Genomic DNA, 15,451 nt, shown 5'->3' with positions numbered 1-15,451 from the left:
CACGCACACACATGCCCATACGCGTGTACTTACTGCTTCCATGGACTTGGTCAAGTTGCTCCACAGAACTCAAAGAAAACAGCTTGTAACCGGCCTTGGTTCCAATTGCTAGGGATCTGTGGAAGATAATGACATCACAGGAACGGCGACAGACACTGCATCCCAACCACAGCCCTGTCTGAGAACTCAGCCCTTTCCCCAGAGGCTGCTATCGCACAGGCAGACAGACATCTTCAGGACTCAGATCCTTGATATCCACTCAAGGCTAAGCAGGCTTTGGCAGAAAGTCATGAGGAAAAGGGAAAAGGTCAAAGGAGACTTTTTAAGAGACAGAAATTGCCTGAGCTCTGTCACCAAGCAAAATGTCAAAGCTCCCGCAAGATCTTGTTTTCCTAGCTGGGCAGGTATAGGAAAAAAGGAACGCTCAGGAACAGTGACTGTACCTCCACCTCCACGATGCTTGAGGGACCTTTACCGGAGGGTGAGTCATTATCATTATGAGTATGTACAGGCTCCTGTGTGTGTGTGTGTGTGTGTGTGTGTGCATGTGTGTGTGTGTGTGCGCAGGTACACATGCGTGGAGGATAGAGACAAACCTCAATGTCTTTCTTGATCAATTTATATTCAACTTATATTTTTATGATCGGAGGGGTTCTTTCTGAACCTGACACTCCCTGGTTGGACTAAGCTGGCTGTAGCGAACCTTAGGGATCCTCTTGTCTCTGCATCCACTATGGTAGGATTTGTGTCTCCATGCCTGGCTTTTGAGGTAGGTGCCAAAACTCAAACTCAGGCCCTTCGCTGTGGCATGGGGAACATCTTTACCAGCAGAGCCATCTCTCCAGCACCAGTTTATGTTTTCTGTCCTTAAAAAAGGCAAGTTATTTCTGCTTAGTAGAAGAAAGACGCACTAGGGCATGGAGGTGGCCCAGCGGGTAAAGGCACTTGCCACCAAACCTGGTGACTTGCGCTCCATCCCTGAGACCCACATAGTGGAGGAGAGACATTCCCACCAGTTGCCTTCTGACCTTACATATATGCCATGGCATGAGTGCACCCTGCCACATGCATACACACGGAATAAATTAACAAAGTCTTTAAAACAGAAAATAAATACACATTTTAAAAATACTTCCTTTCACCAGTATGAAAACTACTATATATACTTTAAAAACTCTTTTGGAGAGCTTAATTGTTTTGTTTTTTGTTTTTAATTCAAGTTCTCCAACCTGCAGCTAGATTTGGGAACTGCTTTATGCTGTGCCCTATAAAGCTATTACCATAACCAGCAAATAAAATAAAAACACTTACTTGCTTCAAAGTGGGATAAGAAAAGGTTTTTAGTTTTCACACTTTGTGTCTGTGTGTGTTCATGTATATATATCTGTTTAGACATGCGTGCACGTGCGTGCTTGCGTGTATGTGTGCGCGCGCACTGTCCACACTTCAGAGAGCTCAGTGGAGAGGCAATGCTGGCTGGCTGGCCAGTCCAGGGAGGGATCTGCCAGTCTCCACCTTCCCAGAGCTGGGATTACAAGCATGCCCCCATCTCATCCAGCTTGCTTTATTTATGGGTGTTATTATTACTATTAATATTATATCAATTCTGGGGCTCGAACCTACATCTCGCTGACTCAGCTATCACCCCTGCCCCAATTTTCCACTTTTAACTCATAAATAAAGGGATGGTGTAAACCCAAGTGTGCTAGATTTTTTTTCTCAACTTGGTAACAAGCTACCGTCATCTGGGAAGAGGGAACCTTGCCTGAGAAAATGTCTCCCCATCAGGCTGGTTTGTAGTTAAGTCTGTGGGGTATTTTCTTGTTTAATGAGTGATGTGAGAGGCTCATCCCACTGTGGGTGGGGCCATGCCTGGACAGGTGGTCCTGGCTGACTAAAACAGCAAGCTGAGGGGCTCAGTACAGAGCAAACTGGTAAGCAGCGCTCCTCCATGGTTTTGCTTCTTTTCCTGTCTCAAGCTCTGTACTGCCTGCACGTGCCTTCATAATGGAGGCATAAAGCTAGTAGGCGAACTAAGCCCTTTTCCTCCCAACATGGTTTTTTGGCCGCAGTGTTTATCACGGCGATGGAAAGCTAAGATACCAGGGATCCTCGGCGATGTAGAGGAAACACGTGAGTGACCAGGTGGAACGCCAGCCCTCAAGGGTCAGAAGTTCAAGGCCATCTTAGAGATGTGAAAGGACTATCTCAAACAAGGAAAAGAGAAAGCAAATTTGTTGCCTCTAGCAAGAATTTAAAAATCAACCCCCCCCCCATGGTGGTGGCACACGCCTTTAACCCCAGCACTCTGGAGGCAGAGGCAGGCAGATCTCTGTGAGTTCAAGGTCAGCCTGGAACACGTGACAAGACTATCTCAAACAAGAAAAAGAAAGTAAATGTTGCCTCTAGCTGGAACTTAAAAAAAAAAATCACCTCTCCCCAGGCGGTGGTAGTACAAGCCTTTACTCCCCAGCACTCAGGGGGCAGAAGCAGGCGGATCTCTGTGAGTCAAGGTCAGCCTGGAACATGAGACTATCTCAAACAAGAAAAAGAGAAAGCCTCTAGCTGGACTTTAAAAAACAAAAAATCACCTCTCCCCAGATGGTGGTGGTGGTACACGCCTTTAACCCCAGCACACAGGAGGATTTCTGTGAGTTCAAGGACAGCCTGATTCACAGAGTTAGTGCCCGGGGCAGCCAAAGATACACAGAGAAACCACGTCTCACAAAACAAAAGAAATCACCTTTCCCCTCTCCTACTTTGTTCTCAAAAACTGGATGAGACTAAAACCTTACTTAGAACACTCTCAGGATGAGCTACAAGCACTTCTGCCCTAGGAAAATGGAATATTGGGGATGAAATGGGCTTTTCGGTGGTTCAGTCCAACTTCCTCATTTAAAGCAAATATATGCCAAGCAGAGGTTCATCCTTCACAGAGAGGCATATACTAAAATAAGCAACTTAGAAGCCTGGATGCCAAGGCTCTTGTTTCGCTACCTAAAAAAAGAAAGTCACGTGAATTTTATTTTCCTCCAGAATTCCCTTTTCTACACCAATATCTGTTCTCTCCTAGGCTCCAGGACAGCATCTGTCAGCTGTTAACCAGCAAGGCACACACGAGCCCTCCAACCTGAAGAGTAGCTGTGCTTGTCCTGTGGATGGCTGCATTGCTGCTGCGGTACAGTGAAACTTGGGGTTTGGCACCCAGCACTGCAGATGAACGCCAGCAGTTATAAAAGGAGGCGAGGAGCATCTCTGAGCTCTAAAATATACCGAAGTAATTACTACCTTGGGTTTTGTTTTGTTTTCTGATGCAGCATTCAAGTTGCCCAGGCTGGCCTTGGAAGTGCGCTAGGGACAGAGCCCAGAGCCTCGTGTTCGCTAGACGGGCATCTACTAATTTAGTGACATCCTTAGCCCTGATGATTGCTTTTAAACTTTCTTCTTGCAAGTGCAGACACACTTAGTTGTAAACTGAAGGTGTAAATAAGTTCAAAAATATAATTTTCAGGCATAAGTTCTGACAACTAGCTTTCTTAATTTTGTGTTGTGAAGGGGCCTTTTTCTGCTACTCACGTTGCCTCTGAGGCTGTGGGCTAAAGTGATCTTTCTACATCTACTCTTGCCTCAGGAGTACCTAGGATTCCTCACAAGTTGCCACACTTGGCTCAGAAGGGCTGTGTTCGTGAGAAAAGGTAATGATGATCATAGTTTTGTTCTAAATGATTGCTCAATGACCCTAAACGACCCCAAGTCAAGAACTTCAGATTTATGTCTTATTTTATCCATAAGTCCTTTCTTTTTTTTGTTTTTATTGAACTATATATTTTTTTCTCCACTCCTCTTCCTCCCCTTTCCTCTTCTACCCTCTCCTCTTCTACCCTTTCCAGTGACCCCCATACTCCCAATTTACTCAGGAGATCTTGTCTTTTTCTCCTTCCTAGGTAGAACATGTCTCTTAGGGTCCTCTTTGTTGCCTTGTCTGGGGTTGTGGCCTGTAGGCTGATTTTTCTTTATGTCTAAAAGTCACTTATGAGTGAAATCATATTATATTTGTCTTTCTGGGTCTCAGTTATCTTACTCAATATGGTTTTTTCTAGATCCACCCATTTGCCTGCAAATTTCAAGATGTCATTTTTTTTTTACCGCTGTGTAGTACTCCATTGTGTAAACGTACCACATTTTCTTTTCCTTTATCCATTCTTTGGTGGAGGGGCATCTAGGTTGTTTCCAGGTTCTGGCTATGACAAGCAATGCTGCTATGAACATAGTTGAGCACATGTCCTTGTGGCATGATTGAGCAGCTTTTGGGTATATACCCAACAGCGGTATTGCTGGGTCTTGAGGTAGATTGTTTCTAATTTTCTGAGACATCACCATACTGATTTCCAAAGTGGCTGTGCCAGTTTGCACCCCTACACATTCCCATCACTGCTTATAGAAGTGGAGTTGGAGACAAATCTGGATGACAAGCTTTAAAAGACACCTGAGGTTTCTAGTCCAGCTCAAACCATTAAGTATGAGTAGCTGACAATTTAATTCTCTTTATCCACCTTCTCTAGAAAGACTGGAGCTCACACATACAGAAAAAGACAGACCAATTCCCCAAATGCATCCAGCAAGAAAGATGACTTCTTTTAAAACTCAATGTCATAACCTCCAGGCCTCCAAGCAACTGACTGTGACAAGACCTTTATTTATAGGTGAGGCAGAGCAGCCCAGCCCAGCCTTCATCCAGGGAAACAGAGCTGCAGCAGGGACCTAGGAAACCAACTTTCAAAGCAGTTTTGAAAAACAAGTGTTCTTATCCGACTGTTACTCTGTATTATTTCATAGCTAGAGCAGACGATAACATTTGCTTTCCAAATCCACGGATATCGGGAAGTGTAATTTAGTCGTCTGATTTACTACTTGTAAGTGAACTAACTCCCCTCTTTAACCTAGGTTCAATTAGGAAGGAAAACACTACCCAGCATTACAACAGACATACACTCTTGCAAAAGTTTCTTACAAAACTTCAGAATTTTATCTATTCTAGCATGCATTTGAATCTCATCTCGAGAGGATCCCCCAAAGCAACTCAACAGGTTTACAACAGCTTTAAAAACAAACAAAAAAAAAAACATAAAAATTCCAGGGCCTGGATGCTGGGATGTAGCTCAATGGTAGAGTCTTTGCTAAGGGTGATTGAGACATTGGGTCTTATGTTCCATACCCTGCACTCTGTCATACCACACACAACACACACATACACACACACACACACACACACACACACACACACACACACACACAAGGGTTGGGCTTGTCTAGCAAGCACAAAGCCCTGGATTCAATCCCCAGTACTGCCTGAAGGGCTGTATGGTGATAAAGATGCTTCCTATAATCTCAGCATTCCAGTTCAGGAGACAGGAGGACCAGAATTTGAAATTCACCCCCAACTACTAGGGAGTTCAAGGCCATCTGGATCACGTGAGACCTCTCAAACCAAAGCGAGAAATACCAAGAAAATGCCCAGAGTGTACCAGGCTTCATAGCTTATGAATATTATTACATGTCTATGGCTATTGGGAGATGTGTTTTTTATTGTGGGTTGCGGTCAGAGGCAGTCTGAGAGTCACTCATCCAACCAAACTGTCGAGTTACTCGATTACATGATTACACATACAGATTTTTCAAACAAAGACATATTGTTCAGAGCAGAGGTTTTCAGACAGAAACACAAAGGGAATGGAAACCAGGACTGCTTATGGCCTTAATTACACCGCTGAGCGTTCAATATTAGCACAGCTCAGCCACCGGCAGCCAAAGCCCAAGCCTGAAGCTGACTCCAAACAAGGAACAAGGCAGAAACTGGTACAGCCGGAAGTCGGGCACTGGGAAGTAGTCATCCTTGCCCTAGCTGTCTGATGCTTCAGGGCTCCACATTCCAAAGAGATTATTCCATATGGTCCTCAGGCTGGCTTCCATGAAAACAGGGAAGGAAACAGAAGTGTGCTTCTGTTTAGATTCTACGATCTAATCCTACGATAAGTCCACAACACAGGCTCACTGCTCATTCCTTGTTCGTGGACCAAAGTCCAAATGGTGACCATCAAAGTGAAACATTAAAAATCCACTTAAAAGCAACAGGGTGGAGCGCCTCCTTCCGGGATGGGAAGCCGTCTGGGACTAAGAAAGGGCTCCTGAGCTTCCCGGAGGAGATTCATGGGACTGGGTGGAAGGCGAAGAAAAAAAAAAAATACACAGTGAGGGAAATAAAGAAAAGCTTCCTACAGCCAAAGCGACCAGCCAAGATGCCCCGTTCCTGGCCACCGGGATAGGCTGCTTCTTTGTCCGAGGCCCTGCCCAAATGCCACGTTGAGATACTCAAGGACAAATGGTAAAGTTTTCCTCATCTTCCCAACTAGCATCCTCTTGAGTCAAGTTGCACCTTCCCTCCTCCCGTCGCCTTTGTTTTGGTCCTAGATCTCCGTTTCGGTCACTAGGTGGCCCACACCAGGTCCCCCACATTCAAGGCCCCCTCCACCCTACTCCTTGCTGACTTCTTCGGGTCACCCTGGCCAGCCCCTTCTGGCAGGCGTTGGCAGTGGAGGGAGGGGTCGTCTGGGTGGGTTCGACCCCCATGCTGAGCAACCCCGCGGCGCAGGCTACCCCTCCGAGGTACCGTCCGCGCGCGCCGGCCCTGGCTGGCCACCAGTTGCGTTACAGGACAACACCCTTTGGTGGCGACATTCTGTCCCCCACTTTCCCGGCCAGGGGGCTGGCGCCTTGGCTTACGTGCAGTCTTGATTGAAAGAGAAGCAGCTGAGCGCCGCCTCCACCCGACCCGGTGGGGCATCTGCGGCTTCGGCCTCCATTGGGGGCTCGACCCGGGAAGCCGCAGCTTGGAGCGGGGGACAGCCACCTCAGCAGCCCGCCCGCGCCGGCTCCGTCGGCCGGCTTGCCGCCTGGGTCCCGCCCCAGCCTCGCCCCCAGGCAGGCCCCGCCCACTCAAAGCCCGCTTAACCCCGCCCCCTCCAGACCCTCCCCATCAGAGCTGCGATTCCATCCTGGACCAGACGGGCTCTGACTCCGCCCGGATCGGACTTAGCCCCGCCCCGTCGACTAGCCCCGCCCCCTTACAGCTCAAGCCCTGTCCAGAGCCAACCAGGTCCCGGCCCGATCCACTTCCACTTAGTTCCGCCCTGCCTCTAGCCCCGCCCCTTCAACAGTCAGCCCCTCGACTCACCCCGCCCCTTAACTCGGGAACCGAGCCGCTGACAGACCAGGACAGGATCTCCTCAGCCAGTCACGATTGGCCACCAACTCTTTGACCAATCAGTGGTGTTAGTGGGCGGAACTGTTGCTGACGACCCGCCCCCGGTCCATAGACACCACTTGCTATTGGTCGAAGATGAGTGAGGCCAAGGCGGCTGGCCACGTGGTGGTGTTTTCATTGCCAGAACGTCCAGGGTTGGGGAGGAGGAGTGGAGCTGCGGGCTTCAGGCCTGCTAGAGCGTCTGGGACGACGCCGTGGCGGCGGGACGACGCCAGCTTTCCCAAGCCCGTCTAGGGTCCCTGCCCGTTAAGCTTACAGAATGTAGTTGAAATCAGTAGGCATCAAAGCCCCGCCCTTTTGGAGAGTCCTTTAGCTTCTTGGAGAGAAATTCCCCGAAAGGGCTGCTGTGGTCAGGTTGATAAGAAGCCATCCACAGCCCTTCGGTTGAGAAAGAGCTCTTGCTCATCCCAAGCATTGCATTAACATGACATCACCTCGTTCTTATGGAATCTTGTGTGGAGGATGCATTCATACCCGATTGACGGAAGAAGCATTTGAAGCCCTTGCTAGACAACGCATCTAAACCCGACAATATGCAGTGGCATGCAAATTGGTCTTTTTTCAAGGCTTGTGTGCGAAACAACTTTGCTCAACAGTATTTGGCAAGGCATGCGATTTGTGGACATGAAAGAAACTAGAAGAGTGTGTGCAAGGGATATGGTCTTAAAGACAGTACCGCTGAAGCTCATGAAATTTGAGATGCATTCTGACACACGAGATTTGCTTCCCAAGCTAAACATTTGAGTATTTGGCTAAATACTTGCGTAGAGTTGATTGTGAGATGCCTGAGGTGGGTTCTGGGAAACTGAATTCCAGCCATCAGCTAGAACAGTGCTGAGTAATCATTCCGACCCCTGAATAATAATAATAATAATAATAATAATAATAATAATAATAATAATAATAAATAATGTCACAGCTCTTTAGATTGCAAATCAGTTCATAGTCAATCACCCTATTTTTTCTTATTTTTTGAGACAGTGACTCAGGCTGTAGTCTACACTCTCCACAAGCGCGTGGTGAATGCTTCTTCTTCCTTGGCTTGCCAGGTGCTGGCATTATAGATGTGTGCTCCCATACTCAGCCAATTTTCCATAGTTTATGTCAAAATTGTACACATTGCATACTGATATTTGAATTTTAGTCTTAGAATGGATGAGCAAGGGGAGCCTGTTTCACATAAGCTTTTCTGGTTGCTTCTCCAGTTTGATTTTTTTTTCCAATATAAAAATATTAGGGGCTGGAGAGATGGCTCAGAGATTAAGAGCATTGCCTGCTCTTCCAAAGGTCCTGAGTTCAATTCCCAGCAACCACATGGTGGTTCACAACCATCTGTAATAGGGTCTGGTGCCCTCTTCTGGCCTGCAGGCATACACACAGACAGAATATTGTATACATAATAAATAAATAAATAAAATATATAAAAAAATATTACTATTTTCTCAAGTCAGTTGTTCTGTTAACTGACAGATCCACCCCTGGTGATGACTCGAGGGCCAACTGTGAGGCACTGTATAAAACAATCCAAGTGTAAAAAAAAAAAAAAAAAAAAGCTGCCCTTTCAGTTTAGTTGAAAGAGTCAAGAGCCTGGCAGTCTAGATGCTAGGTTCCTGGGAGTACTAGATGAAGTGCCCAGTCAGGTTTTAAAGGGGAGTTTTATCAGTTTGTTACTAAACAGTTAGACTGTATGGGGGCAGAACTCTTAGCCTAGGAGTGTGTCATGATAAAAGCAGTGTCTTAGGCAGATAAGCTTGGCCAGTGTGTGCAGATCAAAGCAGAAGGCCTTGGAGTCTTTAGGGAGCTAAGGACATTCTTGGAGAATGGAACATGAGATTAGGCTAATGTGGCGATACCAAGAGCAGAAAGGTTGGGATAAATTCAAGAGATGTTTGGAGGCAGCACAGAGCGACAGAAAAAATGGAGGCCACACACTTAAGTCTCATATATATAATCTGAAAATTCCTGTGAGAAAGAATTCGAAAAGTAAAAAAGAAACAGGCAGTAGGGCTAGTCGGAGGGCTCCGTGAGTAAAGGTGTCCGCTGCACAAGCCTGGCGACCTGACTTTGACCCCCAGAACCCACATGAAGGTGGAAAAGGAGAACCAACTCCACAAGGTGATCCTCTGACCTCCACGTGTGCTTGCGTTACGTGTGTGCACCCCTCATCATCAACCCCCACGATAGCAAATAAAAAGCATGTAGGTTAATTTTAATACATTCTGCTAAACTCAATAAACAAGAATGGAAAGACAGGAAAATTAGGGGGTGTGATGGGAGAGAAGCAAGGTACCTCACTGTGGAGCTGAGGAGCAAAGATTCCAGCAGTGGCATTTGCTGCGAAGGCCGCCAACAAAAAGACAATATTTCTTTTACATAGAAATATTTTCATTTTTCACTGGACGGTGGTGGCTCATCCCTTTCATTCCTGCATTCCAGAGGGAGGGAGTTCCAGGACAGCCAAGAACTCTGTCTCAAAAAAACAAAACAAAACAAAACAAAAACAAAACAACTAAATTTAAAAAAGGAGGAAATATTTTCTCTTAAAAATTTTTAAGTGAGGCTAGAGGGGTGGCACCCACTGCCCTTCCAGAGGACCAGAATTTAGTTCCAGCACACACATCAGCTTGCTCACAACCGCCTGTAGCTTAGCACCAAGAGATAAGGATGCCCTCTTCTGGCTTTTGTGGGAAGCCTTAACACACACACACCACATACCACACACATACTCATAAATAAAAGCAAAGTAAATCTTAAAACATCTTTTAATAGCCAGGCGGTGGTGGCACACACCTTTAATCCCAGCACTTGGGAGGCAGAGGCAGGCAGATCTCTGTGAGTTTGAGGCCAGTCTGGTCTACAAGAGCTTGTTCCAGGATAGGCTCCAAAGCTACAGAGAAACCTTGTCTTGAAAAAAAAAAAAAAGTCCGTTAATAAACCTGATTCTGCTTCATACAGGCTCATCCTGAAATCCTTTTCTGCACTGTGACCAACAATCTGGTTTGCATGAGTTGCAGTCTCTAAAAGATTTATAGGAACACCCCAGGAGGCAGGCTACACTATGGAGCTGGGCCTCTTCCTCCGTAGCTACAGCTAAATATATATAATATATACTATATAATTATATATGTATATATTGTTTTAATATTCAACAAAAAATTATTTTAAGCATATTCATTCTATTTTTATTTATTACTGTGTGTGTGATGTGTGTGTGGGGGGGGTATTGTGCTCCAGTGCACGTGTGGACAGAGGACAACTTTGTGGGTCTGGTTCTCTTCTTCCACCTTTACGGGGGTTCAGGAGATAAAGCTCGGGTTTCTAGACTCTATCTGCTAATCCACCTCCCTAGTAGAAAATTATCAATCAGTTAAATTATATTTTAATTTTAAGCAACACGGGTTTACGATACTGTATTTCCCACACCTCACCTCACCATAACCCCATGTTCGGGGCCCACTGTCTTCCTCGTTGATGGGGAGGGGTTTGAGGGAATAAAGAGCAGAGACTGCGGTAATGCAGGAATGCAGAGACGCAGGGGGAAAGCCAGAGCTGAATTTCCCTTTGGAAAGAGGCCTCGTGTGTTGCTTTTAGAAACCAGACCTCTGGGCAGGTAAGTTTCAATCTTGAGGCATGCCTAGAGTTGGATAGTCACTGGAATGAACTAAGGTGCAGGCCCACGGACAGATGCAGCCTTCTGTGAACAGCCCGCTTCTTGTGTTCCCTCCTGTGTCCCTGGTCCCCGTCATCACCACTCACGTAGCAATGTTATCTCAAGGCTGCAACCTCTGACTTCCTTCTCCCCTAGACCATATATAAACCAGTTTCATAGGGGTGTGTATTCATAGAAACCTAAGTTTAGTTTCAATCAAACCCTTCTATTTTACATAAGAAAGGCAGATGAGCGTGAAGAAACAAGTCAGGATTTGGAAACAGACTCCCAGATGGCTGTGGAGAAAGAGGAGGCGGAAACAGCTGGCGTCACAACAAACTAGAGGCTCAAGAGAAAGTCTCGGGTCCTGTGAGGACTCAGTTTAGACGGATGCAGGAATATTCAGACGGGAATACTGACCGGCAGATGGAAATGGGCGACTAGAAGTGGGACCAGATTGGCTGGTACCCGGAGCATTAAATAAGTGGCCCTTTTAGGTGGTTTGTGAAGGAGACACCCAAGACATGGACTTGACAACTCACTAATTCTTATTTTCCAAAGCACCGTGTTGGCTACACTTAGGACGTCATCTGTCTGGATGTGGTTTGTGGAGGGCCAGTTAGTGAGTAAGCAGCCTGCTTGAGTGACTCCACCCTAAAACATAATTCAAGAAGTCCATTCATATAAAAAGCCGCCAAGGCAATGGCTATAAATAAATTCACAGGTGCTGAATATATTGACTGTCAGACCGGATTTCCTTATTTAAATTCAGGTTCTCTGTTCCATGGGTCACTCTTGATTTGAATTTGGGGATTGTTACATCCTAATCCTCCTCCTTCTCCCCCTCTTTTCTTTCTTCTCTCTCTCTCTCTCCCTTCCTTCCTTCTCTCTCTCTCTCTTTCTCCTCCCTCTCTCTCTCCCCTTCTTTTCTTTCTTTCTCTCTCTTTCTTTTTTCTTTTTCTGATGGCTAATCTTGGTTGTCAACTTGACACACCTGGGAACAGGGAACCTCAGTTGAAAACTTGCCTCCTCAGTTTGACCTATGTCTAACTGATGGAGGGGCCTAGCTCACTGTGGGTGGTACCATCCCTACACAGGTGAACCCAGCGTGTGTAAGAGTGGTAGTTGCATGTGAGTCTGGAAACAAGACAGTATGCTGTGTTCTTCCATGGTTTCTGCTTCAGGCTCCTACCCTGTCTCCCTCCAGTCGTGGATTGTGACCTGGAAGTGTAAGCCCAAACAACTTTACCTTCCCAAGTTGCTTTTGGTCATGGTTTTTTCACAGCGAATAGTAACCGAACTAGAATACTTTATGGCTTTTTCTCAGGTGTGGGTTTCCACGGTCCTAACCTGGCCTTGAACTCACGGAGCAGCTAAGGCTGTTCTGGAACTCGTGGCCCCCTTGTCTCCACTTAATTGCTGGGACTACAGGTGTGCGCTACCACACCCAGCTTCTAATCCACATTCTTGCAATAAATTCACTATCAAATAATACAAGAGCTGTCAGGGGAGACTTTACTGCACTGGGACTTAGAGTTCCCCGTTCTCTTCTTCCAGGAGAAACTCCTCTATGTCAACTCAGAAGCAATAGATTCACTGTATCCAGGGAAGCAGCCAATTTCCTGAGAATAAAGCCGGGTTCTGGGAATTAAATGTCATTGGTAATCCAAGGTTGCAGAGCTCAACTCGCCGAATGGGAACCCTTCCTATCTGGATAATGAGCAGGCTTTAATTTTAAGATGCTGATTAGGGTCTGCATGGGGCATTAACAGGGAAGTTGGAAACGAGACAGACATCCTGTCTGATGCAACCCTCCTGCCACTCAGTATGGTTGGCCGTGCCACACAGCTGCCTATAATTAGAGTAACTACTAGGTGAACAAATGGTGCTCCTGTCTTCTCTCTATAAAATCTATTCTATTTTTATAAAACCGAGTCACAGGAAATTTCCCTTTTTCCCCTCTTGCTGTGTCCTAATAAACAGAAGGTGGCCTGAGAAACTTGAACCCCAATGGGCCAGTCTCGGGGAGGCTCGGGCAGTGAGGCAAAGATGGAAGGGGTTCAGACTGTGGAGACCAGGTGAGAGAAGGACGAAGGTAGGTTTGGGTGTCTCCACGGTGAGAGAGCTGAAGGAGTCAGCCTGACCTTCCTGAGCAGGAGGGGAGGGGCTGCTGCCCAGTGGCTTCTCGGAAAGGAGACAATTTGTTGTGAATTGCAAACAGGAAGCAATTGGAACGATTGAGCAAAAAGCACAGCTGGGCTGTTCTGGTTTTTCATTCTAGGTCTCTGTGTGAGGTAGCACGCTAGGCATGGATGAACATACATCAAATGAACCATGAACCATGAACCATTCCTCCTGGGTTTATTTTTCTTATCTTTTTATTTATAAATTCTATTTGGTGTGTGTGTGTGTGTGTGTGTGTGTGTGTGTGTGTGTGTGTGTGTGTTGGGAGGGCATATGGATGCCACAGCACCATGTGGTGGTCAGATGAGAACTCTGTGAAATTGGTTTTCTCCTTCCAACTTCATGTGGCTTCTGGGGCTAGAACAAAAATCACGAGGTTTGCATGACAAGGACCTTTTACTGCCTTCTGTCTTGCTGCCCCCCCCCCCCACCTCTGGGTTTATCTGTAAACTGTGAAAGAACAAGGCATCTATGAGGTGGTTCTGAGGGCAAAGGTACTTTTGATCCCAGGACTCACAGCGTGGAAGGAGAGAACAGACTTCAGCAGATCATCCTCTGCCTTCCGTGTGTGTGTGTGTGTGTGTGTGTGTGTGTGTGTCACAAGCCCACTGACTCACTACTCACTACCAACCAGCTCATATAAATGTTGTATTTCTTTTTTTTTTTAAAAAAGATTTATTTATTTATTATGTATACAACTTTACTTCCATGTCTGCCTGCACGCCAGAAGAGGGCACCAGATCTCATTACAGATGACTGTGAGCCTCCATGTGGTTGCTGGGAGTTGAACTCAGGACCTCAGGAAGAGCAGTCAGTGCTCTTAACCTCTGAGCCATCTCTCCAGCCCCAAATGTTGTATTTCTTAAAATTGAAGGGACAGGAAGAAATGCCAGCATGTACTCTGACATTCTTTAACATGAATAGTTCTTCTTAAGAGTATGGAGTAGGGTTGCCGAGATAGCTCAGATGGTAAACTTGTCTTACGAGCCTAAGAGTTTGAGCCTCAGAACTTACATCAGAAAGCCAGGTGTGATGGTGGGAGCACATCTCAGTACTGGGTGCACAGAGACAGCTGGATCCCTTGGGGGCTCTCTGGCCTGCCAGCTTAACCAGATTAGCAAATTCCGGGCCAGGGAGAGACCCTCTCTCAATAAACAAGGTGGACAGTACCTGAGGAATGACAGCTGAGGTTGACCTCTGGTCTTCACACGCATACACACACACAGGCATGCACACATATTGTGTGCACACATGCACCCAGTAAAACCAGGTATAGTATTGTGTGCCTGTAATTCCAGCACAGGGGAGGTGGAGGCAAGTGGATCAGAAGCACAAGGCCCACTACACAGAACGTTTGAAGTCAGCCACGCGAAACTGCCACAAAGAAAGATAGGAACAAAAAGAGGCTGGTGACCTAGCTCACTTGGTAGGGGTATGGTCTAGCTGAACCCCTGACTTCAGACCCCAGAACAGCACAAAACTGGGCACAATGGTGCACACCTGCAACCCCAGCATTTGGGCACTTGGGAGGGTTAAGGTTAGAGATACAATTAGCATCTTACTTAACCTGTGCTTCATCTACATGGGGACAGGAGGCAAGAGGTGGAGAGGAAAAGTCAGGATTCCATAAGCCGAGCCAAGTAGGAAATTCAAAGAGATGCAGCTTCCTTCCTTCCTTCCTTCCTTCCTTCCTTCCTTCCTTCCTTCCTTCCTTCCTTCCTTCCTTCCTTCCTTTCTTATAATTTATTTAACTTTATTTTATATGCATTGGTGTGAGGGTGTCAGAACCTCTGGAACTGGAGTTACTGACCATTGTGAACTGCCATGTGGATGCTGGGAGTTGAACCTGGGTCCTCTGGAAGAGCGGCCAAGCTGCTCTTAAGCACTGAGCCATCTCGCCAGCCTGATACGCAGCTTTCTAAAAGGAATTGAAGCTTTACAGTTGCTAAGGGCACTAGCAGAGAGAGAGATTTTAAAACATCGTTGGTTCCTAGGCCATGGGTTAACCTGGGCTTCTGGGTGAGCCTGGGATAGTTCTTAAGTGGTGTTAAAGAAATTAGATTTGGGGCTTGGGGATATGTCTCAGTTGGTAGAGTGATTAACTGAGACACATGACTTCCTGGCTCTAATCCCCAGCACCATTAAAGAGAATGGTAGCATATACTGTAGTCTCAGTACTCAGGATGTGGAGGCAGGAGGATGATGGGTTTCAGGTGATCCTTGGCTACATAGTTCAAGGCTAGTCTAGACTAAATGAAGCACCGTCTCAACAAAAATACAATAACAAAAACAAAAGA

At 46.4% G+C, this 15,451-nt stretch overlaps 1 protein-coding gene across 1 annotated transcript in view; it reads right to left on the bottom strand.

Annotated features, from left to right (window-relative positions):
• Wipi1 (WD repeat domain, phosphoinositide interacting 1) overlaps nucleotides 1–6,954 on the bottom strand; it is a 40,678-nt gene extending 33,724 nt beyond the window's left edge. Inside the window, exons 1-2 of the mRNA XM_087909841.1 lie at nucleotides 6,781–6,954; nucleotides 34–116 (exon numbers count right to left, since the gene is read on the bottom strand). Of these exons, the coding sequence (XP_087765967.1) occupies nucleotides 34–116; nucleotides 6,781–6,860 (163 nt within the window). The 5' untranslated portion in view covers nucleotides 6,861–6,954. The remainder of the gene's footprint in view (nucleotides 1–33; nucleotides 117–6,780) is intronic.
• Nucleotides 6,955–15,451: the final 8,497 nt, after the last annotated feature.

This window comes from Myodes glareolus, chromosome 9 (genome assembly GCF_982192425.1).
Source record: "Myodes glareolus chromosome 9, mMyoGla1.1, whole genome shotgun sequence".
Lineage (NCBI taxonomy): Eukaryota > Metazoa > Chordata > Mammalia > Rodentia > Cricetidae > Myodes > Myodes glareolus.
The sequence above is the reverse complement of the archived record's forward strand: the minus strand, read 5'-3'. Positions and strand labels throughout refer to the sequence as shown.